Here is a 25,699-nt window from a genome sequence, read left to right as displayed (position 1 = left end):
TTCTAAAAATGGCATAGCGGGGTCCAGGGCAACCATTTGAGAGTGAACCTGCGAGTGGATATGAAAGCAGTGTTGTGTTCATACACCCGGAGCAATACGGTACAGAATGGACTATGCACATACAGATGAGTGCAGAACGAATCGTTGCGTTGCATGATTGAAAGAAGTGGCTTATGAATTCCTCGGGGGTGGGGGGAAAAATGTCAAAAGATGGAAAAAGTAAAAAGAAAATGCTTCCAACCAGAGTCGAACTGATGATCTCCACATTACTAGTGTGGCGCCTTACCAACTTGGCCATAGAAGCGAGTTTTCTTGCTTTTGTGTTGTAACATAGACTGAGAAACTACAACATTAAGCTCTAAATTCGTGTGACTGTTTTCCCAGAATCAAAAACTAGACACCCGCTGTTCAATTTATTAGCTTAAATATTTCACATTATTGAATTTGGTTGAATATTAGTGAAACCTTTTCAGAGACGCAACTTTTGTCATCTTGAAGAATTCCACACTATAAAAAGGAATTCTTCGTCATAATTGTTCTTAATCTTTTATTATACTTTATAATTATATATAAAAAAGAGACAAACCATTTGATACTCTTTCAGCTATAGTTATACGATCAGATCGATTTCCACGCTCTCTGTCCCTGAATTAGAATATACACAAGTCGTGTCATATTCCCCCCTGTGTTATCTGTCTTGTTACCGTATTGAACTTACAATATTTTGCTCGCAATATAATAGCCGCCACTATGGCCCATGGAAAGATGCCACAGTTTGCTTTTCTTTTTTATGATTTGCCAAAACGTCTCCGGCTGCCGATAAAAGCAAAAAACAGCATGACAGTGTCAGAGAAATGTATATATGTGACGGTGGTGGTGGTGATGGTGATGGTTTGTGATAAGAGTTGTAGAGGGAACTTCATCACAGAGTGATTGACAGAAGACATGGTTGAAGTGTATGTTCATGATAACGATGACGCGATTGACTTCAGGGAAAGGCATGATTCTGGTGTACCTGTCAATTTGGCTTATTTAAACACTTTGAATGTTTTCTATTCAAAGATAACAGAGGAAACGGCGGTCCATGAATTAGCCTTACGAAGAAATTATAAGAATCATGATACGGTAGATATCAGTTTAGAATCGTTTGACAACGATTCTAATAAACTTGAAAGCAAATTAAAAGAATTTTATGAGGAACATTTGCATGAAGATGAAGAAATTCGTTACATTCTCGATGGATCCGGATTTTTCGATATCAGAGATCCAAATAGTGATAAATGGATTAGAATCAAAGTTGCCACCTACGATATGTTAATCATCCCAGCAGGAATATATCATAGATTCACTCTCGACACAAATAATCAGATCAAGGCACTCAGACTCTTCAAAGACGAACCCAAATGGGACGCTATCGTTAAATCCACGAAGGCTGATAATTCAATCGTGCGTAAGCAATACTTAATCTCAATGAACTACTAAACTTTTGTAATACTCATATCTATATATAATAAAGCCATCTCTTCAATAAACGATAATCAATTTTTTTCTTGCTTCAAAATTTCAATTTTTCAATTTCTCGAAAACAAGACGATATACAATTTCCAGGCTTACAGAGAAAACAAAGTACTGACAATTATATTGTAGATTGCACGCTTATCAGGCCCAAGCATGGACACTAAGGTAGAATCCGCGGTTATAGACTCCATCAAAGATGAGGTCCCTCCTGTGGACAATTCTCTGGCGTCATATCTACCAAGAGTCGACCAATTTTACATTCCGGAATGGTTAACCATGCAATTCATCGCAAATAATCTAATGAGTTTCACCCCTCTATTCTCTTATGGTACCACTATAATAAGTATAGAACGTTGCCAAACGGCGCTTGGGTTCTCCATCGATATCTGTGCCACCATGTTAATCGCATCCATCTTAAGAATTTCCTACTATCTAATCACTCCATATGAAATAACTTTATTGAGACAATCATTGGTAATGATCTTTATACAACTGATTCTACTGAGGACAAGTCTGAAATATAGACCAGATGAATACATCTATGAAAATTTGAAAAATGTTGAATCATTTGCAGAATTGATGGAAGACGTTTGGCTCGATTTCTATAAAGATGAATTCTCATTGAAAAATTTCAGCATCTTAGTTTACAGATTGATACTAGTGTTCGTTTACAAATTTTTAAAATTCTTCGACCCAAATTATAAACGTTTCTGTAAATTTTGGCAATGGCAAAATGATACAATATTTTGGAAATTTTTAGCATATTTTGCCACCTTACAAATCTTCATCACTTTCATAATCTCCAAAGTCTTAAATTGGGACGAATTGGCACAATGGTTAGGCTCCCTTATCGGCTCCCTGGGCCTTCTAGTGGAATCCCTGTTGCCATTACCTCAAATTGCAATTCTTTACAAATTGAAATCAGTCCAAGGCTTCAAATTGATCCTACTGGTAAGCTGGCTCTGTGGTGATACTTTAAAAATCACATATCTGGTATTTGGTGCCAAGAACATCTCTATTCTGTTCTTCCTTTTTGCGTTTTTCCAAATGTCTCTGGATTTCTACATTGGAGGTCAATATATCTACTACAAATACTACTACGACGATCTGAGACATCATTCACAAGATATAGAAATGGATACAATGAGCATCGGAAACGAAAACAGAGAATACACGCCAAACATGAACCAAGATACTCATTCAAGATCGAGGACTATTACCGTATAAAAATAACTCTTCATACAAATATACATACACACACCCTCATATAAAACGTTATAGACTATTCTAATCATCTTCTCACCAGCCATATCTATACAAACTTTATGGATCTCTTCTATCATATCTTTCGAGCTCGTGATGCCCATCCGCATTACTAAATTAGACTTTCGCTTTGTACAAATTTCAAGGACTCCTCAGATGATTTACATATATAAGGAACACAATTACTATTCTTGACACTTACAATCTTCAGAACTAGGCACAAGCGGACCATTCTATGTTACCTTCTATTCCTAGTCATAATTCAGTAAACGGATTCCCAAGCTTATCTTCCGCTAATTTAGCAAACCAGTTCAAATCGCAGCAAGATCAACCATCCAACGGTAATGACTTCTCAGGTAGTAAGATAATAAAATGTAGTTTCGATTCAAGATCTACAACAGTGGTGTTCATCACAGACAACTCTCCAAACGGGAAACCTTTCAAGATATCATACAACAATATCTTCTTAAGGGACTCATCGCGCTCATCGAACTCCATCGATCCCGCAACAGGTGCTAAACTTATCACTACGGGTGAGATTCTAATCAATCCAATCCATTCAATCCCATCAAAGATGGCGGTTTCCAAGGACAGGAAGTTTTTGGAAGTCTTGTGGTCAGATGGCGATTTCTATGCTTATCCATTATCATTCTTATATCGTTACAAAGGTACAAATTTGCATACAAAATCATTACGTTACAAATTTATTAATAAATTTAAATTGGTAATATGGAATAATTGTAATTATGAAAATCTTCAATTGACAAAACAGGACTTTGCAACCGATGACTTCAAATTGTATAAAGGGTTAATTCATCTACAAAAATTCGGTATAATTGTGGTTAATGACACGCCAGATTTACCGAGAGTAGCACATAGAATTGGTCCAGTTACTAATACTATTCATGGGAGTTTTTTTAATCAGGTAGAGTCAAAAAAACTACATATGGATTTACAATACATTGAACATGTTCCTGGTTTGAAAATAATGAAAGTAATGGAGAACACTGAATTTACATTTGTGGATACCTTCCACATCACTGGGATGATAAAAGAAATCGATGCAGAGGCATATGATGCCCTATTACGTGTACCAATCAATTACTCCTATGAACTTGACGACCATCGTTACTACCAATCAAGACCCTTGATACAGACATACTCATCGAATGAACACAACGTTCAGACATACGAATATTTGATCAAGAATGTCAATTATTGTCCCATGTGGCAAGCACCTTTCACATTCGGAATATACAATAAACTGTCGATGGATTTCTACCATCACGATTGCAACCTGACATTACCTTCGAAGGCAGTCGAAAGATTCAGATTCAAAGATTTCCTAAGAGGCCTCGAATTGTTCGAGAGATTGATGGTAGATCCTGCCAACCAAGTGAAATTGCAACTACCGAAGAATACCACGGTCTTGCTCAACAACAGAAGAATAGCACATGCCGCGGCACAAGAAGACTGTAACGTTGGTGTCTGCTTTCTTGATATCGACCACTTCAAGAGTAAGTTGAAATATCTTGAAGAGAAGTTCAAATAAGAAAAATTAAAATGAGCTTAGGCGGCTATATATACATACATACAACACATATACAAGACTTATTTATGGCAAAAATGACAATAAGTCTGAGCAATCTACTTAAGGATAATCCCACTAAAAGATGTCTGATCGAAACGCTAACGCCTAAGAAGAGATCCGTCCATATTGACCTTGAAAACTCGATCACTGACATCTTCAATTTGATCAGTAATTGTTTGCAGATAAACAATGAGCCAGTCGATATAGTCTTTAAGACAGGTAAAATGAAGAATACGCTTAGTTTTCCCGTGTATGGTAAGGCCAGCAGGTCTCACAATTCGAATACTGTGTTGATTCTATTGACGCTATTGAAAATAATCAATGAAAGAGCCACCACAAACACGACAAGTACTATCAGGGATGTATACTATTCTAATGTCCCACTTTTCAAAACACAACGTACTGTAAACTACTACGTAAATATAATTAGACTGAATTTTCCTGGAATGAATAGTGTCATTCCTGCTCAAAAAGGTCTGGTTTATACGAGTGCCACGATGGAAATCTATCACGCTGACGGTAGCAAAATGATGCTAATGGGCGGTACATCAAGCCTCATACCATATCTGTACGAAACTAGTACGATAGCTTGCGCAGTGGCAGATTTCGATAAAATTATAATCTTAGAGAAGGAGGCCGTTTACAGCAAACTGGTCCAGAATAAACTCATGCTCAATTCTCTGATAATTACAGGCAAAGGATATCCCGACCATCTAACAAGAAAGTTCATTAACAAGGTCTCACATCTATGTTCTGATATCGAAATCTTTGTAGATGCAGATCCCGATGGTATATGCATCGCTCTAAATTACATGAAAGATTGCCCTATGGCCCAATACAAGGGTATAACCGTCGCAGCGCTCATCAACACCAAAGATGAAGACAATCTCATGAAACTCACTCCAAGAGATTCGACCATCTCAAGAAATCTATTAGTCAAATTGCAACGTCTCACTTCACACCAAAAAGGTCTGCCGGGAATAAAATTGGCGCTTCAACGACATTTATTTTTTGGTGTCAAAGGTGAAATGAACAGCATGCTGCTGAGATAATAGCTGCTAATAGAAATGCCATAGAACTGTTGCTATCCATCTATTTAAAGACTGCTTCATTGCAGTCTTGTTTTTTTTTTTTTCAGTTGTTTGACACGTTGAAAAAAAAATAACATATTCGATCATGGTATACTATTCAAGAATTGCCAACGGTTCTGCAATAGAAGAAGCTTCATAAGTGTACAGTACGATATGTTGTACAAGATTATTACATTAGCAGTTTGGTTTTTCACATTTGCCGCCGCAGTTTCATCCAATTACGCCCCATTCACAGTTAACCTACCTGCTTTTAGCAAAGAGTGTTTCTACCATGATCTAATTTCTAACGATGACACTTTAGTCGTTTCATACCAAGTCTTAACAGGTGGTAACTTCGAAATTGACTTCTTGATTACTGGTCCAGACGGCTCCACTATCGTTGACGAAAAGCAAAAGAAATATTCTGATTTCCTCTTGAAATCTTTTGGTTTAGGTCAATACTCCTTCTGTTTCAGTAATTCATATGGTACTGCATTGAAAAAGGTTGAAATCACATTGGAAAAGGAAAAAACTTTAGAAGTAGATCATTCCAATACTGAAGATGTCATTGCTAACAATGCAATTGAAGAAATTGACAGAAATTTAAATAAGATGAATAAGGTAATGAATTATTTGAGAGCCAGAGAATGGAGAAACATGTCTACTGTATCCTCCACTGAATCCAGATTGAAATGGTTGTCCATTTTAGTTATGCTCGTTATGGTTGGTATCAGTGTTGGTCAAGCTATCATCATTCAACTTTTCTTTAAAAGTCGTCAAAAGAATTACGTTTAAGCTACGTATATATATATATCTAAATATGATACTGAAGCTAGCTATTCATATATGTTAAGAGCAAACTACTTATAAATGATATCTTGAACAAATCCAAATGATTTAAATTGACTTTGAAGAATCTTAGTAGTCTTTCCAGTTGACCTTTTGTAAATGATAGAAATTGACTATTACTAACATTAATTAACCTTCTATTCTTAAGCCATTCAAACCCCAATAGTCCGCACACAGTGACATACACGAGTAATCCAGATATTTTTACCATAATAAAGCCTGTGACTATACCAAAAATTGATCCCAGACACAATTGTCTATACAAAATCTTCCTTTCCTCAGGATCACTTTTCTTGAACTCATCGATCAATTCGTTGGCTTTATGGCTGATATCTTCCTCTATGGTGGTTTTAACATTGGCACCATTCTCATTACGGATCAGGTTAGCTTGTGATATTGTATAGTAGATCGGTGCCGTTCCTAGACAGAGAGCCAAGCCAAACAGCTTCAATGGGCTCGTCCATGACTTTGGAGGAGTTCTAGTGATAGTACTAGAATGGAACCGAACGATGGGTTTCTTCAAAATCCTCGAAGGTGATGACCACCATACTGGAGATATAGCGTTACGGGATCTACCAAAAGACCCTCCCTTCAATAGAAGCTTCAACATCAGTACTGAATTAAATTTGCAACTTTTTTAACCTTGAAAAGTACACGGTATATTATATACTTACATATGCTGTCACCTGTGTCATCGAAACCTTGATTTAGCCTTATCATTAAATTCAACAAATCCCCTTCTCTTACTCCCAATTAATGCGATGTTGTTACCCGGTTGGTCTCATTTTGATACAATATGTGATTTGATGGCTTCATCTTATGCAGACTTGAGTTTGGTATCCACGTCCTTGGCTTGCTTACGTCTTCTTGTGCCCTCTCTTGCCCAGAATTCATCTCTGTAAATTTCCCAGCCTTCTCTGACCTCTGCGCTAAAAGCTCTGGGATTCAAAATCAACTTCACATCTGTGGCACCAATCCTCGGTTGTGATCGTATTGTCACGCTTTTCCAAAAGTTCACTATAGTATTATTATCACTCAACTTGATCACTTTACTGAAGAACCAAACATTAACCATCGCAGTCTTGTTACTTATGAATCTTACGAAATCTGTAAACATCTCATCCCAGGAAGATTTGACTCTTACCAGCCTAACATTGAATTGTCGGATGCCCTTATTTGTCGAATTGAAAAATCTTCTTGGAATAATAATTGTTCTCCTGTATTGTCCACTAATATTGAATAGTGAGATCGTTATAATAATAAAGCATAGCGTTAATTGCAGGAAAAACCTGTAGATCCCCTTGACATATTCACTTGTATTGAAAAACAGCTCGTATATGGTGAATCCAGCAAGGCCTGCCATTAGTGACAGGAATGCAGTGTATTTCCTTCTCAGTTGCTTTTGTTCTCTTGCCTGTCGTCTTAAATCGTCTTCCAGAATTAATAAATTTCTAAATATCATCGATGCAGGAGACACATCCGATGAGTTTCGATGGGTCTTACCACTCGATGTACGACTACTTGATCTTTTCCTCGGTGTAGAAGTAGTTGACAGGCCAGTACTAAATTCGCTCCTTCTAGGCTTTGTCGGTGTTGCCATGTCTAATTCAGGCTCTTTTCCCTTTTCTTCAGTCATCTCTACTTCAATGTTCACTCCTATCGGCGTGTTCATCTCTTTGGAATCAGGTGTGCTACCTATATTATCGCTGCTAGCTGACTTCTCAACAAAATCTTCCTTACTTGTCATTTGCTCCTTCCAACTAGTTCTAAAATCTGTTCAAACTAACACTTGTGAGGGGAGACTCTCCGATTACTATGTTTCTACCGTCAAAAGATGTGCAGGTAACCACTAGAAGTAGATTCCAAGACTCCACCAATCGTCCTTTTGAACTTTGACCAACTACGTTTAAAGTATCTTAATTTTGTCTTTAAGATCGCAATACGAGAACATTTCAACAATTTGATATACAAGATAATATTGAAACATAACTATAGTAACAGGATAAGAACCAGTTCTGGTTGTGACCATACGTATTGAACTGCGGTGCAATGCTAGATTATATGGATTATATTGTGAGGGCATTCGAAAAAAGTACCAATTGGAATCGAGATAGTAGCTATGAAAATATCACATCTACGTCAAGAGCTCTGTTGGAATTCCATATACCAAAGACATTTAAGTTCCAGACTTCGAATAGATCCACGACAAACACTTTCAGCACATTGGAGATTGATAGAAATAATAAGATCAATGGTTCTTTGACTTATCTATATACCGACGCTGATAACGTCGAAAAGATTGTTAAAAGCTCATCCCAAGTGCTCCTACAGGATGCTACAGAGACTTATAGACACATTCAGCCTTTCTTTTCGAGGCAATTGGACGATATCACACATGCCTTTGAGCCAAAGTCATTGTACTATGGTCGCATCTACTATCCAAAATCTACTCTGGAAGCTATGATTATCAAAAGATTCAATGTAAACACACAACTGGTGGTAAAATGCATAAGTAACATGTATTCAGATATGAATATAATGCTACTTAATTGGCAGAGGACGAAAGGCCAGAATTTACAAGAATTTGTGGTGTCATCCAATGGTCTGCTGTGTGGATACAGAGTTTTACATAATTTTATCAGTTCCCCATCGAAATTTAACAATTCATTATACAATAATTCTTCAATGTCACTAGGCGGTGAGGTATGGCTGGGCCTATCAACTTTAACGCCAGGATGTTCTACCACACTCCGATACTGTACGAATTCGGCAAATACTGGAAGGCCATTAACTCTGACATTTTCATGGAATCCTCTCTTTGGCCATATCTCTTCCAGTTACACTGCAATGACAACGTCTAATTCTACCATATCCGCTAAGTACGATTTCAATCTCTTCTCGATAGATTCTAATTTATCATTTGGTTGCGAATTTTGGAAGTCAGGAAGCAAGATTAATGATCCTGATCTTGAATCCTCATTTGAGAATGTGGCCACATTTGAAACCACTACATCTAATACGTCGGATGCTGGCCCGGTTACAACAAGACACTATAGCACTGTTGAGAATGATGTACTGTCCCTGTCGCCTCATGAAGAAAGGCTACTCAATGATTTGACTGACACTTTCTCAGAATCATTACAAAAGATGGATAAAGAAAAATCGATCATCGAACGATTCAAGAATAAATTTCGGAATGAGAATTTCACTCAAGTATGGAAGTTCGCAACATCTTTACGTGATAGGAATCTCAAAATTTTGTGGGAGGGAAAATTTAGAGAATTTCTCATCTCTGCAGGTACTGAATTGGTATTTAGTAGAGACGTTTTAATTTCTAAAGGATTCGATGATAGTAATAATGCCCAAAATAATAACAGCAAAATACCCGCAAAATTTGGGATTAAAATACAATATTCCGTATGAAAAAATAGACTATGTAACTTATATAACAATCTTTTTCTGCTTCTTAGGTCTTAAGGATTGTTCATATTCATTTAATTCAATTCTTAATTTTTCTGATAGCTTGGCATCATCATAACCGTCTAACTGGTACCATAAATAGTAGTCAGATAATCGCGTACTAATTTCTAGTAACCTTTTCATTACTGCTTGTACTTTTTCAATGGGATTCACGCTATTTAGTACAATTTGATTGAAACGTTTCGGTATACCCAATATTGTTACGGTCATTGGATTTATTAAGGGAGTAGGACAGTCATCATAAAATAAAATGTCATTGAATGTTAACTTATTATCTCTTTTTGTATGCTTTCTGAGAAATTTCTCAATTTCCTTTCTATTATGAATCAAAACCCAAGATATTACGTATTTTTCATTTTCAGCGTCATATTCTATTATAGAATCCTTAGGCATGTAAAATCTTGCATTATTATTTTCCAAAAATTCAAGAATCAGTTGCGATTCATCGACGTACTTCTGTTGGAAACCTGTTAATTTATCCTCATCATCAATTTTTTTCTTAACTTTTTTTGGAACCTTTATCTCACTTTCCTCCTCTTTCTTTACTGGATCGTTCGTTTTGCCACTTATAATATCATTTTTGCCTCCATCCGCCGAGCCTTTAAATGACTTTGAAGGTTCTATTTCCTCTGACTCTTTAATGGAATCATTTTTTTCTTCAATTTGTTCATTTTCTTCTTCAACTTCCGTTTTATTTTTACTGATTTCATCAGTTTTTTCCTCTGTAGTTGTATTCGAGTTATTGGTTTCTGTAACGTTTCCCTTTTCCATAGTAAGTGGATCATTTTTATCTCCTGTAGTGTCAAGCGCAGTTGAAGATGGAGAAGCAGAAGCTTTCGTGTCTTCATCTTTCTTTGTCTCAGTTTTTTTCAGGACTTGTCTAGCTCTTGTTGAAACAATGGGGATGTAGGGTCCAGGCGATTTTAAGTCACTGGGCATCGATTTTGCTATATCAATAATCTTCCTGAAAGTTTCTATCTGAACGGGAGTAGCATTATGAGTTGCCACCAAGTCCATCAAATTACGAACGTGTACATCCTTTTGTGCCATTAAATTCAAATTTTGAATCAGTTTCGAATCATTAGACATGGGCTTTTTTTCACTGATGTTTTTTTTAACTTTTGTAGCGATTTCATTTGTCTTGGAAATTTCTGTCTTAACGACATTTGCATTTGATTTTTTCAACAACTTTTGTTGTTCTTTAAATTTCTTTATTTCTTCCTTCATCTTCTGTTGTTCTAACTTCGCTTTCAATTTAGCCTCTTTCTGCTTTTCCTTCTCTTGTTTTTTCAAGAGTTGCTTCTGTTTTCTTTCTTCAATCCTTTTCTTCTTTGCTTCTAATTCCATCTTTCTTCTTTCTTTAACCGCTTTCTTCTTTGAGTCTTCTTCTTCTTGCCACTTTTGTTCAATGGCGTCATCCTTAAGAATATGTAATCTTACTTTGAATTCGTGTGGGCCTCCCAGAAGTGTGCATTCACACATCCTTTGCATCTTATCCTTGATGGTAGGGACGTTATTATTGTTTACGCCAGTAATTAAAGGTCTTTTCCAATAACTCTCAAACATTTCTCCTTTGATCCAAGTATTTCTGGAAATTCTCAGAGAATTGTACAATACTGAGGAATCCTTCACCGAAAGAGGATGTGTCAATGCAGAATTATAATTTGGTATGCTTACAGATGATGGTAGATCTCCTATCATTTCAAAAGGTCTATTATTGGTGGCAGTATCTGAATCTTCCAACAGGTCGATATCTTCTTCATCTTCAGTTGTTCTTCTCTTTCGCCTACGTACTTGAGCAGCAGGCTGTGGTGAAGCCTCTGGTTGTTTTGATCTTGATCGTAGCACAGCTGGCATCTGGTAAACAGCGGATCTATCGTGGCTGGTCTGCAATTAAACTTTTCCAACTTACTCTTTTTTTCCTCTTCTTATTTTGGAATTTTCAAATGTTGATATCTTAAGCGAATATATCAGGAATCCAATATACACGATTCTCACACTGTATATGAGTACACCAGATATTACAATGAATAAACCTGTATATTATTATAACACTACTTTATAGATATATCAAAGTATATAATCCTTATTAATTACCGTTTTGTACATGAATAAGCCATTTATTTGGCAGCGGATTTTTCCAAGGCTTGTTTGACATCCTCGAGTAAGTCATCTCCATCTTCAATACCAACAGATAATCTGACCAAGTTGTCGTAGACACCAGAGGCTTCTCTGGCTTCCTTTGGAATACCACCGTGGGTCATGACGGCTGGGACTTCTAGTAAAGATTCTACACCACCTAGAGATTCAGCTAAAGCGAACAGTCTAGTAGATGAAGAGAATTTAGCAGCAGCTTCGGCACCACCTTTGATTCTGAAGGAGATCATACCACCACCAAGGGCTTCACGGTGCTGTTTCTTGACGACATCGTAGTCCTTGTGTGTTGGTAAACCTGGGTAGTTGACTGCTTCGACGTTTTCGTTGTTTTGTAAGAATTCAGCGATCTTTTGGGCACTTAAGGAGGCTTGTCTGACTCTTAAGTGAAGGGTTCTTAGACCTCTGTGAGTTAACCAAGCATCAAATGGGGATGGGATGGCACCGATGGCGTTTTGTAAGAATTGTAATCTTTCGTAAATGTCCTTGTTGTTGGTAGCAAGGACACCGAGGACAACATCTGAGTGACCGTTGATGTACTTAGTGGCGGAGTGGACGACGATATCAGCACCGAAGTTCAATGGGTTTGATAAGTATGGGGATAGGAAAGTGTTGTCTACCACGAGTAAGATATCTTTGTTTAATGATTTAACCTTTTGAGAGACGGCTTCAATGTCAGTGATTTTTAAAGTTGGGTTAGTTGGGGATTCAATCCAGACTAACTTGGTGTTTTCTTTAACTAATTTTGGTAAATCGTTTAGTAGATCGTTGGTGAAGGAAGTTTCAACACCGTGAGCGTTAGCAACTTTAGTGAAATATCTGTGAGTACCACCATAGACGTCACCGATGGAGATGGCATGGGAACCTTGTGGTAGAGATTGTAAGATGACGGCGGTGGTGGCAGAACCAGAAGAGAATGCTAGACCGTATTTACCGTTTTCTAAAGAAGCAATAGCGACTTCTAAGTTTTCTCTGTTTGGATTTTGAGATCTAGAGTATTCATAAGTACCGATTGGTTGAGCTGGAGCGCTTTGTCTGAAAGTGGTGGACAAAGAGATTGGTTCAATGACTGAACCGTGGACATCTACGTGTGCACCTGCGTGAATAGCTTTTGTAGCGAATTTGTCTGATTCTCTGACACCCATTGTAATTGATTTTATATTTGATATTTAGATTAGTTTTAACCTGTTGTGATCTGATAGGAATTAATCCAATAAGAGGTAATGTAACATCTCAACTATATATATATATATATATTAGGTATATGGATTATATGTGTCAGCAGCGAGTCAAATTGCTCGAGAAATGAAAAATTTGTATGGCGAAAAAGAAAAAAGCAAAGAGTGCCGCGTCGTTTTCTGAGAGAGAACGACAATGCCGTCTCCTGGCGGATTATATAAGAAGACGCTGGAAGCTCGAGAAACTGTGGTGGGACACGGTGTGGAAATGCAAAGTGCATCGGCGATGGAGGTGGAGGTGGCTCGCATGCAAGATGTTAACATGTGACTTGCTGCCGTTGCGAATCGTCAACAGGGCATTAACAATCATTATTATCCATTCTATTACTATATACTGGGTTAATATTACATACGTTAATGAGTCAGGTTTGCTAATTCTTGGAAATCGTCATTGATCTCACTGTCTCTTAGACTGCTCAAATTTGGTGCCCCAGGGAAGGCACTGTAGTATCTTTTCAAGCCTTCTAAGTCACTTAGGTGGTTGTTCAATCTCATTCTATCCACAATGACTTCTAATTTGTCTACTGGATTATTTTTATATCTGAACTTGATGTTCTCCACTTCCAAATCTTCAGATATTGGCTCGCCAGGTAATCTTGCCTGTGCGGCCCCTGCGTACCCTGTTATGCAACTCAATGTCTTCTTTGATGTCTTTATTGGTACATGATAATTAATATCAGGAACAATCACATCTATATCTCTTCTTTCCTTGTTAATATCGTACCATTCCTGTGTTGTTTCATTTAATAGATGATTTTTCAGATCATTCACGTTTTTGTAGAAATTTTGATGGATGAAAATCCTTGAAGCTTTCGTCTCCTTGTCTATACAGCTTAATTCATATTTTTGTCTTTGATACGCTTTGCGTAACTTGTTATCACGAATAGACGCTATTTTAGAATAATATTTCTGTAATTCAGGGTGTGTACCTTCAAGACACATTTGCAATTCCGTTTCTAATTTTAACAATTTATTGTCGTACAATTTCTGTCTCAATTCGGCAAACTTGTACTCGATATCTGTAATGTCATTCAAAGCTTCAAGTCTTTTATTCTCAAAATCAATAGCAGTTTCCTCCTCGTCTTGTTCCTTGAGTTCTTCTTCTTCCGGTGTCGACTCACTTATTAAATTTTTTTCATCTTCAACATCCAAAATATTTTTATTCGATTCCTCCTTTTCCTCTTTTGGTCTTTCTTCTTCGCTTTCCTTCTGTTCCTCTTCTTCCTCCATTGCATGTTCTTGGGAAATCGTTTCTATGAGAGATGGTTGTTCGTCTGCTTTTGTAGTATCTTGTTTTACTTTAATGGCCTCATCATCGTCTTCATCCTCATCATCTGCATTTTCACCTTCATCACCCCCATCTTCATGTGCATGAATAGTTTCTTCTCCTTCACCTTCTTCTTCTTCTTCGTGATCTTTTTCCTCCTTTTGTTCATTATCGATGGCATCAGTTTCCAACTTTCTCTTCTTCAAAATTTTTTCACTTTCTTCTTCCTCATTGCCAGCATCTTGAATCAACTCAGATAACTTTGGTATCGAGACCTGCTGATCACTATCCATCTTCTCCGTGTCGGCGTCACTCGAAATACAATATTCTGATAAATTTAAATTACTATTCAATTCTTCCTGTTGATTGAATTCAAAATTCGTTAAAGCACTTTCTTCGTCCTCCTCCTTCTTTTCTTGTATGTTACTGTTCAAAAAGGATAGATTGTTCTGATTCAGTTCTTTACCCATTAATCTCTCTCTTTAAACGAGCGTCCAGTTTCTCTCTTTACCACTCCTATAGATATCTCTTACTCTTGTTACAAATTCATTTCGATTACCACGCAGTGAGCCTTCCCTTTTATTCTTTTTCTCGGGATTTTTTTTTTCGCTGCAAGATATTCATTACCCTGAATAACGACGCAATTGCAGCCAAAATGACGGCGACAGAAGACCATAGAGATAGATGTTATTCTTGGCGTCGGATGACTGTCCGGATGGTGGTGGCATCTATCAAGATATTTGTTTATAGTGCTTGTTGGAATTCTGTTTTCCCGTTTGAAATTTTAAAGAGGAATTGAGAGTGGCCGATTTGTGATGGCACATTTTGTCCTATTTGATTTGTTAATCCCCTCAGGAGCGACTGTATGTCAGCTTTGGATGCGAGTGGGTACCCTCGTCGAGCAAAGTTTGGCTCTATAATTTTTTTTATTTAGCTTTTATCTTGTTGTTTTGATGGTTGTTGACTTTCTCCGGAACAGAACAAAACATTAAAAGGATGGTTGTCAATCATACAAGAAAAAAATGCGTCACCGTGTTCACTATTTACAGACAAGTTGTTTATCAGAAATATATCCCACTTTAAAGCAGCACGCTTTAACAAATAAAGTGTAAAGCCTCTACTAAACTATATACAATTTTCTTACCTTCTTTTTTCTATATGAAAAAGTATCGTCAATAAGAGAAGGAAAAATATTCTACCGATACTAGATGGTGCCATGACACTCCCATTAAAGAAATGGTGAATATTTTTCACTCGACATTTGTACGACGTCGTAGGGCTTCCTTGTATTTGAACAAGTGGCAAATATTCCTGTTATGATGAACCGTCGTGTTCACACTATTCGTTGCCATTTACCGATCCACAACAGTCTCGTTTAACAATCTATGCTGTGGCACTACATATCCATCACACTCTCGTCCCGACAGTATGGGTCAAAATAGCTTCTCCACCGGATTACCATCTTCCATAAATCTGAATTTGACCACCAGTTTCTGACGTGAAGGAAGATCAGAGAATGTCTCCTTTTATATTATTTATGTTAATATTGGTCATGTTGTGGATGTCAGTCAAGTTAGTGAAGTAATTCTTATTAATCAGTGGTTATACCAAATAATGCACTCGTTATATATAAAATATAATCATAATATAAAATAATATAAAGTGATACAAACTTTGATCAAACTTCAGTGTTCACCTGAGTATTTATACCTTTTCCAACACATTTTGAATTATGCCAATTATCATGTTATAGATTCATGAGTCAATACATTATCGTGTTTATCACACCATAAATATTTCGTGTCAACAAATGATCGTGTTTATCACACCATAATTATTGTTCATATCTTCTATAACATTCTAAATTAGTCATGCTAACTATCAAAACATTGAAATGTCGGTATATTGCCATTTCCAGCAGTTTCTTAAAATGGCTTTCTACACACATTGTAATAGAGACACCTCCTATGGACCGGGAGCCGACATTTAGAGATTAAGAAGTCGTTAGACTTTTTGTCTCACCGACTCTTGAATTAGTTCCACGCAAGACACCGGAGTTGGAAATATCAATTTTTCAACAAAACAGGCCTTGTTGGCGCAATCGGTAGCGCGTGTGACTCTTAATCACAAGGTTAGGGGTTCGAGCCCCCTACAGGGCTGTTTATTTTTTGCAACATATTGAAATGATTATTTTTTTATTAAATGTGTCAGGCATGAATGAACATTACTGACAGGGCAGAATTTCCTATGAGAATGCTTCATTCAATCTCTTGTAACGATCCAAGTGGTTGCACAACCACCATATACCAAAGGAACATTTTTACATGTTAAAATTTCATTTAACGGACTCGTCGTATTTGAACGGTCGTTTACAATCTTATGCTTGTCATTTGTGAGTGATCCACAGTTACCGTGTTCACCCCAGCCCCAACAAAGAACCTTGTAACTTGAAGCACATTTCATTACAATTATTCCATGTTCACTACCCATTCCGATATCAACAACGTTATCTAGCTTAAAATCTTTATCAAATAATTGGCCAAAATGTCCAAATCCATAGGAGTAGAGTTTATTGCCACACCAAATATGAATCGAAGACCACATACAGTAAACTTTCAAGTTCTTTCGGCCCTTCCATTCGTTTACGTGGAAATCGGTTGGTATAGAACCTCTAACGTCAACTACTTGTCCCTCTATATCAACAAGAACCATGAAGTCCTTACCCATGGCTACATAATCAATAGTAATGTCATTGTTTTCATATATCAGTGTCGGATGGAATACCGACTTACATTTCGGTTCTAATAATTGACATTTTAAATTACTACCCCATCCATAAACTTTACTACCATTTTTACTTCCTTGAACAAGTAAAGTACAATTTTGAAACGATGAGAACAACTTACCGTGAAACCCCTCATCTATATCCATGATTTTCTCAAATGTTGTGGCTTGAACTCTAGATTCACCTAGTCCCAGCTCTCCCTTGGGCCCATAGCCCCTAGCGAACACTGCATTATTGTTGTCTATGGCAATTGTAAATTCCCAACCGCATGCGACATCATTAATAAGCAAACCTGTCTCCATGTATTTCCATCCTAATCCTGGAGCCCTATCAACCTGGCCCATTTCTCCATCTCCAGATGAAAGAAGTCTTCCATCCTGTAACAGTATAACCGTGTGATTACCTCCACAAGAAACTTTCTCGATTTTTTTATCACCATCTAATTCTAGGGATTCTTGGACTACCATCGTATCGTCTTCATGACCAAGACCCAACTGTCCCTTCCCATTGGAACCTAACGAAAATATTCTATAAACACTCATATTCTCACCCCGAGTTACCAACTAATCCACGTATCAAACTTGAGATCTGTCTTCCATTTAATGTTGGTGTATAATCTTGCGATGAGCTTTCTCTTTAGAGGGAGCGTCTGCCTATTTTTCGCGTAATGCTAGATATATTATAAAGAAAAATTTTCATCATTTTGGTGTCTCAATACTTATATAGAGTACCGTTAACTAGTCACTGAGATACGCTTAGAGCCCTTGCTAGCTGTTGTATTAATTATTGCTTTTATTCTTAAACTATGGAAGACAATTCTGAGAACGAAGTTCAAGTTCCTGGGACGTCATCGCCAGTTATACCGACTACCATGTCATCATCACCTTTAAAACCACCTGAAACTGATTCAAAAGTGGATGCCTTCCGTGATAAATTCACATATAGACCAAGTGACCATGCTATTACTGGGGTTTTTACTAAGAAAGAGCCTACCTCTTTTGATGATCAAGTTCTGACGTTAGAAAAGGAATTTCCCGATTTTTCCAGGACATTGATCCAAGCTGTCTTTAAGTCAAATTCCTTCAATTTGGAGCACGCAAGAGCCAGGTTAGAGAGGATCAAGTCTCAAAGAAATATATGGTCATCTACGTCACCTCAAAGAAGCTCAAGCAATCAAAGTAACAGTTCCAAAAGACTAAATTCCATTCAAACCACCAAAATTACATTAAATAAACCAAATGAATCAATATACCATAGGTACTCAAACGTTATGAAAGAATCAAAGAAAGCCTATGATCCAAAAAACCTCGAGGCGATTTCTTTACCAAATTATTTGCCAATGAAACAACTCAAACACGAATTACCAAAACCAACTTCTAAGAAGAGAAAATTAGTTAGAGGTGATAAGATAACTGAATTAGATTCAAAACTATTGAAATTAAAAGCCAAAAAATTGATGGAAAAGGAAGATGAGGATAGTTATGATGAAAATGAAGATGATAAGAATGAGACAGAAGATGATATCTCTGATGATTATGAAGACGAAGATCAACATGCCAACGGTGTTGACATTGATACTCAAATCTTAGAGTTTTTAAATACTGCAGATCCGCTGGATATTTCAGATCTAGCAGAGACTACTTTTGAAAAGGCAAAATTAATAGTCTCAAAGAGACCCTTTAACAATCTGGTAATTTTCGCAGATATGGATTTTACTACTCATTCGAAAGAAGATGAAGAGGAAGAGAAGTCCCAAAATAAAAGAAAGAGGAGTCGTGGACAGAAGAAGGAAGGTGAGAGATTCTTGGAGAAAATTAATCAATCAATAAGAGGTTACAATGCATTAGACTCCTTATTGAAACAATGTTCTTCATATGGTAAACTTATTTCATCACAAATGTCTAGATGGGGTGTCCAATTGAATAATCAGGAAAGTAATGATGTTGTGAGTTTCATGACTGTTGATCAAGATGATGATGACTCTGAAAATGCCGTGGTAGATGAATTCGATGAAACAGAAGTCAGTAATACGCCAACACCTGACCCAACATCATTAGTTAATAAAATAAAGAAGACAACCATTGGTGATAGTGATGATGAAGATTTTCAAGAAGAAGAGGAGGAAGAAGAATTAGAAGATGATGAGGATGATGAAGATTATGATGAAGATGGAAGCAATAAACGGATATCCGTCCCTGGTAAAAGAGGTCTGCGTATTCAAAGAAAAGGTCTGATCAAGTTTTTCAAAGGTAAGCCAAGATTACTTAGCGGCGAAATAGAGTTGAAAGATTATCAGCAAACCGGTATAAATTGGTTAAATTTGTTATATCATAACCAAATGTCTTGTATACTCGCTGATGATATGGGTCTCGGTAAGACATGCCAGGTGATTTCCTTTTTAGCTTATTTAAAACAAATTAATGAATCAGGACCACATCTTATCGTGGTTCCATCTTCCACTTTGGAAAACTGGCTAAGGGAGTTTAAGAAGTTCTGTCCAGCATTAAGGATTGAACCATACTATGGATCTCAGAATGAAAGAGCTGAATTACGTGAAATGTTAGAAGACAGCAATAACTATGATGTAATTGTGACAACTTACAATCTGGCTGCTGGTAATAAATACGACGTCTCTTTTTTGAAGGGCCTCCAGTTCAATGTTGTAGTATACGATGAAGGTCATATGTTAAAGAACTCAATGAGCGAAAGATTCAATAAGTTAATGAAAATTAGAGGGTCATTCAGGTTATTACTTACTGGTACACCATTGCAAAATAATTTAAAGGAGTTGATGTCTCTGTTGGAGTTCATTATGCCTTCATTGTTTGAATCCAAGAAAGAATCACTCGCCACTGTTTTCAAGCAACGTGCAAGAACCACCGATGACAACAAGGACCACAATCCATTGTTAGTACAAGAAGCCATTGAAAGGGCTAAGACCATGATGAAGCCATTTATTTTGAGAAGACGTAAGGATCAAGTTCTAAAACATCTACCTGCTAAGCATTTGAAAATTGAAAAATGTGAAATGAAGGAAACTCAAAAGGAAATATACCGTCGTGAAATTCAACATGTTATTGATCATAAAGAAGGAAAGGAAACATCCTCTTCTAAAAATTTGATTATGGCTTTAAGAAAAGCTTCTATACATCCATTATTGTTCAGACATATTTATGATGACAAAGTCATAGATAAAATGAGTACGGCAATACTTTCGGAACCACAGTATTCGGAAGACGGTAACAAACAATATATAATGGAGGATATGAGTTACATGACAGATTTTGAATTGCATCGACTATGCCAAAATTTCCCTCGCACTTTATCAAAGTTTCAATTAAGCAACGACGAATGGATGCAATCAGGTAAAGTGGATACATTAATCACCATATTAGACAATATCATCAATAAAAAGAAAGAGAAAGTCTTAATCTTTTCATTATTTACGCAGGTGTTAGATATATTGGAGATGGTTTTGAGTACATTGAGCTATAAGTTTTTACGTTTGGACGGGTCCACACAAGTTAACGAGAGACAAAATATCATTGATAAGTTTTACGAAGATCAAACCATTCCAATCTTCATTTTATCAACTAAAGCTGGTGGGTTTGGTATCAATTTAGTTTGTGCCAATAACGTAGTTATATTTGATCAAAGTTTTAATCCTCATGATGACAGACAGGCTGCTGATAGATCACACCGTGTGGGACAGACCAAAGAGGTTACAATAACCACATTAATCACGAAGGATTCAATTGAAGAGAAAATACATCAATTGGCCAAAAACAAATTAGCGTTGGACTTGAGTGTCAGTGAAGATGACAAGAAGGCTGAGGAAAATTTGGAAAACAAAGTAAGCGATATGCTAGAAGATCTTGTCTTCCAAGAGCAACAATCCAAATAGACCACACGTTCAATTGCTTATATAAAACCAAGTACATAGATAAATATAAGTTTTCGCCTATGTTTCCAGTGCAAAATCTGCCAAAATAAAGCTATTTACTCCCGGAAAAAGGGCCAAGGGCCCCACAATCGAATCATTTCAGGTCAATCCAACCAACCAATTGACCTAATGAACGAGAGGCTGCTAAGTTAAGCAATAACTGCGTTTCAAATTGATAAATTTCACGACTGTTTTAAATGGTCGCATTTTTCACGAGCATTGGAAAAAAGGATCAACAACTTCGTAAAAAGTAAAAAAAAGCGTTTCTTTCAGTAGTGGCAACGAAATATAGAAGTTTAGCTACATCAACAGGGCCAGCCTAGATTTATTACACAAGCAGTCGTACAATGGATTTGCCTGGTAAGGATACACTTACAGTGGAGGAACGTTCTTCGAACGTTGCCGAACTACTGAAAGTTTTGATGGATATCAATGTCATCAATGGTGGTAACAACGATACAGCTGAAAAGATGAAAGTTCATGCGAAGAACTTCGAAAGAGCCCTATTTGCGAAATGTTCCTCCAGAAAAGAATATTTGGATAGCATGAAGGAGAAGGTTAATGCGATGCGTAACACTAGAGATACTAGGAAGAAGCAGATAAACTCGAACAATATGAATTCTAATGCAAGTGGAGTGCAAAACGTCAATAATAATAATCCGAACTATCTTTCTAATGCTATGAATATGAACTCTCAGACATTTTTGAACCAACAAGCTCAAGCTAGACAGCAAGCTGCCCAACAGCTAAAAGATAGGCAACAGCAGGCTGCGGCTGCGGCTGTAGCTGCACAACAACAGGCCCATATACAGCAACAAGGTAAGACACAGCTAACACCACAACAACAGCAACTCATTAACCAAATGAAGATTGCTCTGATCCCAAGAGAGTTACTACAACGAATCCCAAACATACCAAAAGGTGTGAATACATGGCAACAAATTACAGAACTGGCGCAGCAGAAACGTTTAACTCCACACGATATGCAAGTTGCAAAAGAGGTTTATAAAATCCATCAACAGTTATTATATAAATCAAAGCTACAGCAGCACGCAACTGCTGTGAATCAGCAACAGCAGCAGCAGCAACAGCAGCAACAGCAGCAACCACAGCAACAAAATGATATGTCTGGAACAATGAATAACAATAATGCCACTAATACCAATAGTGCAAATAATAATATGAATAATAGGAATCCGAACGAACTACCAAATGTTCTAGGACAAATAAACCAATTGTTTAGTCAGGACGAACAAAGGGCTCTTTTACAGGAAGCTATTGAAGCTTGTAAAAGTTTCCAAAAAACTCAATATGGCAGTAATATGACCGACGCTAATAAGCAAAATTTTATAAGAAAATATATTAATCAAAAGGCATTGAAAAAGATACAGAGCATTAGAATGGCTCAAGCTGCTGCTGTAAATGCAAATAAACTCCAGCAGCAACAAACACAAATACCACAGCAGATGGCACCACAAATGCCGTCACAAATTCCACCCCAGATGCTTCCTCAAGTTCAAACGCAGAGAGCAGCTGCCAATACTAATATTCCTCCAAATATGTCTCAAGCACAGATTCAAGCACAAGCTCAGCAAGCAAGAATAAACACTCAACAACAGCAACAGCAACAGCAACAGCAACAGCAACATCAACAGCAACAGCAACATCAACAACAACATCAACATCAACATCAACAGCAACAGCAACAACAACAACAGCAACAACAACAGCAACAACAGCAGATGCGTCCAAAAAGCGCTGCTGCAATCATGCAGTTACTACAACCAACGCAAAGAGATGTAGAAATTGTTAAGAAGATATCTAGCGATGCTGCAAGAACTCCATTGAGGCTTTCTGATCTAACTAGTACGATTCCCCCTAATGAGAGAGAGGAAATCAAAAGAAAACTACAGGCAAACCAACAATTGTTCGCTCAAGTCTCAAGCTATGCCCCACAAGTTTACGTTTTCACGAAAAGTGAAGCCTTTTTGAAAGAAGTATTGAAGTTACGTATTTTTGTTAAAGAAATCCTGGAGAAATGTTCTAAAGGTATCTTCGTTGTAAAATTGGATACCGTTGATAAATTAATTATGAAATACCAGAAATATTGGGATAGTATGAAAATCCAAATAATAAGAAGGCAACAGTTGATTCAACAACAACAGCAAGAGTTGCAAGGTGGAAACAGTCTTCCTATGGCCAATAATAACAATACTATCAATGACAATAAGCCATTATCACAACAGCAACGTGTACAAGGTTCGATGCAGCAGTTGCAACAGAACCGAGAACAGCAACAGCAACCACCACAACAGTGGCCACCAGTTCCTGTCCAAGAGCAAAACACACCTGCATTCTCACCACCGCCACCTACTAGAAAGAACGCTCCTGATATGATGAGTGACAAACAACAACCGCTCTACATGCCACAGAAGGAGATGAATCAGCCATCAAATATTGTGTCTGCTGGACCAGCCAGCGCGGCCTCCTTTACACAACCTAAGAAAGAACTTACGGGCAAGGCTACTAATCGTTCGAAGTCAACTAGTAAAAAAGTATCTCCAGCCAATGTATCGCCATTGAGTAATGGGAAATCGATGACACCAACGATTAATTATAATGGGTTATCACCAGCTGTGAATAATAATCTTAAGTCAACACAAAAATCTCCATCTCCATTAACTGTAGATAACAATTCAACACAAGACAATGCATTCAAGAAGGAAGAGGACCATTTACAAGCTTTGAATTCCAAAAAATTGGAGGTTATATCGAGGTTTAAACATAGGCAAGAAATATTTTCGAATTCTTCAATGGATTTATTTTTATTCTCTTTGGCGGATGCAATGAATTTGAATGAATTAGAAATTGAACAACCGATTTTGAAATTCAATCAATCATTTATTGATTCGACTAATGGTAAGAAGAAGAGAAAGATGAGTAAAGTCGCTCAAAGAGCTCGTGAACGTGATGTTGTTGAGTTATCTATTGTAGATTCCAAGTTATTAATGAAGAGTAAAAGAGATCAAAATGCTAAAAATGATTATGGCATTAAGTTGAGTTGTATTGGTTCAATTTTCAAGAAATTGGAAAATAATAATATTATTGGTGAATTAAATAATTTCCAAACGCCAAAGACTTATACTGCGATTAGCAATAATAAGAGACAATTTTCTGAAATTACTCCTGAGGAGGACGTCGAGACGAAGAAAATTAAACTTGATCATCCTGTGGAGGATAATAAAGGACTTGTTGACGTTTGGAACTGGGATTTTTGGTCAAATGACTAGGTGAAATTTTTTTTATTCTTCTTTTTTTGTTTTTATATAAGTTTTTTACATAGTTTTTCTTTAATTTTAGTAATGAATAATTCATATATTTAGCATACTAAATTAGTTAAAGTTATCATTGAACCACATTGCACTTGACATTGAATTGACAGATAACATAAAACCTGCGATTATTGGTATAGACTCTAAAAACCCAGCAGTAAGACCAAAAGCGACGTATGAACCTAAATTATCGTAGAAAAAATTTTGTCTATTAATGTTACTAACACCATTAATTCTTAAATTTTTGCTAAAATAAATCTTGGTGATAAATGGAGAGACTAGAAAATGGAAGAGGAAAGGACCTATAATTGGAAGAGCAGAAATTACTAATAGAACACAAAGAACGATGTAGCCATAGAGATATTTTACAAATTTCAATGGGAAATAAACTAGCCAGAAATATTTACAATTCCAGGGGATGTAATATTTAACTGGTTTACCTATAGGGTATATTGGCACATCAGGTTCTCTTTTACACGTTAAAATGACCAATTTTGCTTGAAAATGGGACATTCTCATGAACATCATAGTTAATAAATTTGCATGTAACAATCCATGAAGTGTAGCTATCATGACACCAAGGGGACCCAATAGAGCTAGAAATGAGACATACATTGGCGTTATCGTATTGAGGTACAGTGTCAGTATAATGAAATACATTACACAATAGACACTTTGTATGTATATGACTTCCGACGCGTACAGTTTTTTATTCCTTGCTAATGTCACCATTCCTTTTAATGGATAGAATAAACTTTTCCTGAATAACGGAATAAAATTTTTAGCACCAGTTTCACAACGTTCTAAAGATTCTTTGAAGCAACGTTTCAAACCGTGTAAATTATAATCGTTAAAATCATACTTAATACCTGGATGTGGCTTGAGAATCTGTTCTCTATCAAACTTGTATGCCAATCCACCAGCACCAGTTAGAAGTAAACTGAGGGCAAAACTCATCACTACAAGGGACTAACGAGGATGTAGTTTGCAAGTAGTCCAACAATAGAGTAATGGCCCAGTCTTGATTTATATGTTGGCCTCTGAAACAACATTAAGCTCTGTCACAAAGACAACGAAATGGAATTGATGTTAACTCTGACACCATTTCCCAATACGGTATTGTCCGGCGGGGGCCGAGAGACACTAACTTTGAACTCAACCCACAAAAACGTGGCAAAAATGCCACAACGAAAAGCCACGCCAGAAGCC

The 25,699-nt window shown here is 36.9% G+C and overlaps 15 protein-coding genes and 2 non-coding genes across 17 annotated transcripts; 9 read left to right on the top strand and 8 right to left on the bottom strand.

Annotated features, from left to right (window-relative positions):
* Nucleotides 1-231: 231 nt before the first annotated feature.
* KAFR0Ktrna9T lies at nucleotides 232-304 on the bottom strand. Its single transcript has one exon. It is a non-coding gene; the product is annotated as a tRNA-Thr (tRNA).
* A 641-nt stretch (nucleotides 305-945) lies between these two features.
* Nucleotides 946-1,482, top strand: ADI1 (acireductone dioxygenase (Ni2+-requiring); the record flags this gene model as incomplete). Its single annotated transcript, XM_003959526.1, has 1 exon — nucleotides 946-1,482. One exon carries the CDS (start codon nucleotides 946-948, stop codon nucleotides 1,480-1,482), a length of 537 nt encoding a protein of 178 aa, XP_003959575.1.
* Nucleotides 1,483-1,671: 189 nt separating this feature from the next.
* On the top strand, nucleotides 1,672-2,745 carry ANY1 (Any1p; the record flags this gene model as incomplete). The annotated part of the gene is made up of 1 exon (XM_003959525.1): nucleotides 1,672-2,745. One exon carries the CDS (start codon nucleotides 1,672-1,674, stop codon nucleotides 2,743-2,745), a length of 1,074 nt encoding a protein of 357 aa, XP_003959574.1.
* Nucleotides 2,746-3,016: 271 nt separating this feature from the next.
* Nucleotides 3,017-4,333, top strand: AIM17 (Aim17p; the record flags this gene model as incomplete). Its single annotated transcript, XM_003959524.1, has 1 exon — nucleotides 3,017-4,333. The coding sequence occupies one exon, from the start codon at nucleotides 3,017-3,019 to the stop codon at nucleotides 4,331-4,333; it is 1,317 nt and encodes a 438-aa protein (XP_003959573.1).
* Nucleotides 4,334-4,407: 74 nt separating this feature from the next.
* SPO11 (DNA topoisomerase (ATP-hydrolyzing)) lies at nucleotides 4,408-5,424 on the top strand (the record flags this gene model as incomplete). The annotated part of the gene is made up of 1 exon (XM_003959523.1): nucleotides 4,408-5,424. The coding sequence occupies one exon, from the start codon at nucleotides 4,408-4,410 to the stop codon at nucleotides 5,422-5,424; it is 1,017 nt and encodes a 338-aa protein (XP_003959572.1).
* A 192-nt stretch (nucleotides 5,425-5,616) lies between these two features.
* ERP2 (Erp2p) lies at nucleotides 5,617-6,237 on the top strand (the record flags this gene model as incomplete). Its single annotated transcript, XM_003959522.1, has 1 exon — nucleotides 5,617-6,237. The coding sequence occupies one exon, from the start codon at nucleotides 5,617-5,619 to the stop codon at nucleotides 6,235-6,237; it is 621 nt and encodes a 206-aa protein (XP_003959571.1).
* A 37-nt stretch (nucleotides 6,238-6,274) lies between these two features.
* FUN14 (Fun14p) lies at nucleotides 6,275-6,901 on the bottom strand (the record flags this gene model as incomplete). The annotated part of the gene is made up of 1 exon (XM_003959521.1): nucleotides 6,275-6,901. One exon carries the CDS (start codon nucleotides 6,899-6,901, stop codon nucleotides 6,275-6,277), a length of 627 nt encoding a protein of 208 aa, XP_003959570.1.
* Nucleotides 6,902-7,108: 207 nt separating this feature from the next.
* Nucleotides 7,109-8,038, bottom strand: SPO7 (Nem1-Spo7 phosphatase regulatory subunit SPO7; the record flags this gene model as incomplete). The annotated part of the gene is made up of 1 exon (XM_003959520.1): nucleotides 7,109-8,038. One exon carries the CDS (start codon nucleotides 8,036-8,038, stop codon nucleotides 7,109-7,111), a length of 930 nt encoding a protein of 309 aa, XP_003959569.1.
* Nucleotides 8,039-8,340: 302 nt separating this feature from the next.
* Nucleotides 8,341-9,714, top strand: MDM10 (Mdm10p; the record flags this gene model as incomplete). The annotated part of the gene is made up of 1 exon (XM_003959519.1): nucleotides 8,341-9,714. One exon carries the CDS (start codon nucleotides 8,341-8,343, stop codon nucleotides 9,712-9,714), a length of 1,374 nt encoding a protein of 457 aa, XP_003959568.1.
* An 18-nt stretch (nucleotides 9,715-9,732) lies between these two features.
* On the bottom strand, nucleotides 9,733-11,628 carry SWC3 (Swc3p; the record flags this gene model as incomplete). Its single annotated transcript, XM_003959518.1, has 1 exon — nucleotides 9,733-11,628. The coding sequence occupies one exon, from the start codon at nucleotides 11,626-11,628 to the stop codon at nucleotides 9,733-9,735; it is 1,896 nt and encodes a 631-aa protein (XP_003959567.1).
* Nucleotides 11,629-11,891: 263 nt separating this feature from the next.
* On the bottom strand, nucleotides 11,892-13,070 carry CYS3 (cystathionine gamma-lyase CYS3; the record flags this gene model as incomplete). The annotated part of the gene is made up of 1 exon (XM_003959517.1): nucleotides 11,892-13,070. The coding sequence occupies one exon, from the start codon at nucleotides 13,068-13,070 to the stop codon at nucleotides 11,892-11,894; it is 1,179 nt and encodes a 392-aa protein (XP_003959566.1).
* Nucleotides 13,071-13,517: 447 nt separating this feature from the next.
* DEP1 (Rpd3L histone deacetylase complex subunit DEP1) lies at nucleotides 13,518-14,900 on the bottom strand (the record flags this gene model as incomplete). The annotated part of the gene is made up of 1 exon (XM_003959516.1): nucleotides 13,518-14,900. The coding sequence occupies one exon, from the start codon at nucleotides 14,898-14,900 to the stop codon at nucleotides 13,518-13,520; it is 1,383 nt and encodes a 460-aa protein (XP_003959565.1).
* Nucleotides 14,901-16,516: 1,616 nt separating this feature from the next.
* On the top strand, nucleotides 16,517-16,589 carry KAFR0Ktrna10K. Its single transcript has one exon. It is a non-coding gene; the product is annotated as a tRNA-Lys (tRNA).
* A 103-nt stretch (nucleotides 16,590-16,692) lies between these two features.
* Nucleotides 16,693-17,682, bottom strand: ATS1 (Ats1p; the record flags this gene model as incomplete). Its single annotated transcript, XM_003959515.1, has 1 exon — nucleotides 16,693-17,682. The coding sequence occupies one exon, from the start codon at nucleotides 17,680-17,682 to the stop codon at nucleotides 16,693-16,695; it is 990 nt and encodes a 329-aa protein (XP_003959564.1).
* Nucleotides 17,683-18,020: 338 nt separating this feature from the next.
* FUN30 (DNA-dependent ATPase FUN30) lies at nucleotides 18,021-21,119 on the top strand (the record flags this gene model as incomplete). Its single annotated transcript, XM_003959514.1, has 1 exon — nucleotides 18,021-21,119. The coding sequence occupies one exon, from the start codon at nucleotides 18,021-18,023 to the stop codon at nucleotides 21,117-21,119; it is 3,099 nt and encodes a 1,032-aa protein (XP_003959563.1).
* A 386-nt stretch (nucleotides 21,120-21,505) lies between these two features.
* GAL11 (Gal11p) lies at nucleotides 21,506-24,448 on the top strand (the record flags this gene model as incomplete). The annotated part of the gene is made up of 1 exon (XM_003959513.1): nucleotides 21,506-24,448. The coding sequence occupies one exon, from the start codon at nucleotides 21,506-21,508 to the stop codon at nucleotides 24,446-24,448; it is 2,943 nt and encodes a 980-aa protein (XP_003959562.1).
* A 102-nt stretch (nucleotides 24,449-24,550) lies between these two features.
* Nucleotides 24,551-25,447, bottom strand: LDS1 (Lds1p; the record flags this gene model as incomplete). The annotated part of the gene is made up of 1 exon (XM_003959512.1): nucleotides 24,551-25,447. The coding sequence occupies one exon, from the start codon at nucleotides 25,445-25,447 to the stop codon at nucleotides 24,551-24,553; it is 897 nt and encodes a 298-aa protein (XP_003959561.1).
* Nucleotides 25,448-25,699: the final 252 nt, after the last annotated feature.

This window comes from Kazachstania africana, chromosome 11, assembly GCF_000304475.1.
Source record: "Kazachstania africana CBS 2517 chromosome 11, complete genome".
In the NCBI taxonomy this organism is placed as follows: Eukaryota; Fungi; Ascomycota; class Saccharomycetes; order Saccharomycetales; family Saccharomycetaceae; genus Kazachstania; species Kazachstania africana.
This window is presented reverse-complemented; position numbering and strand designations above follow the sequence as displayed.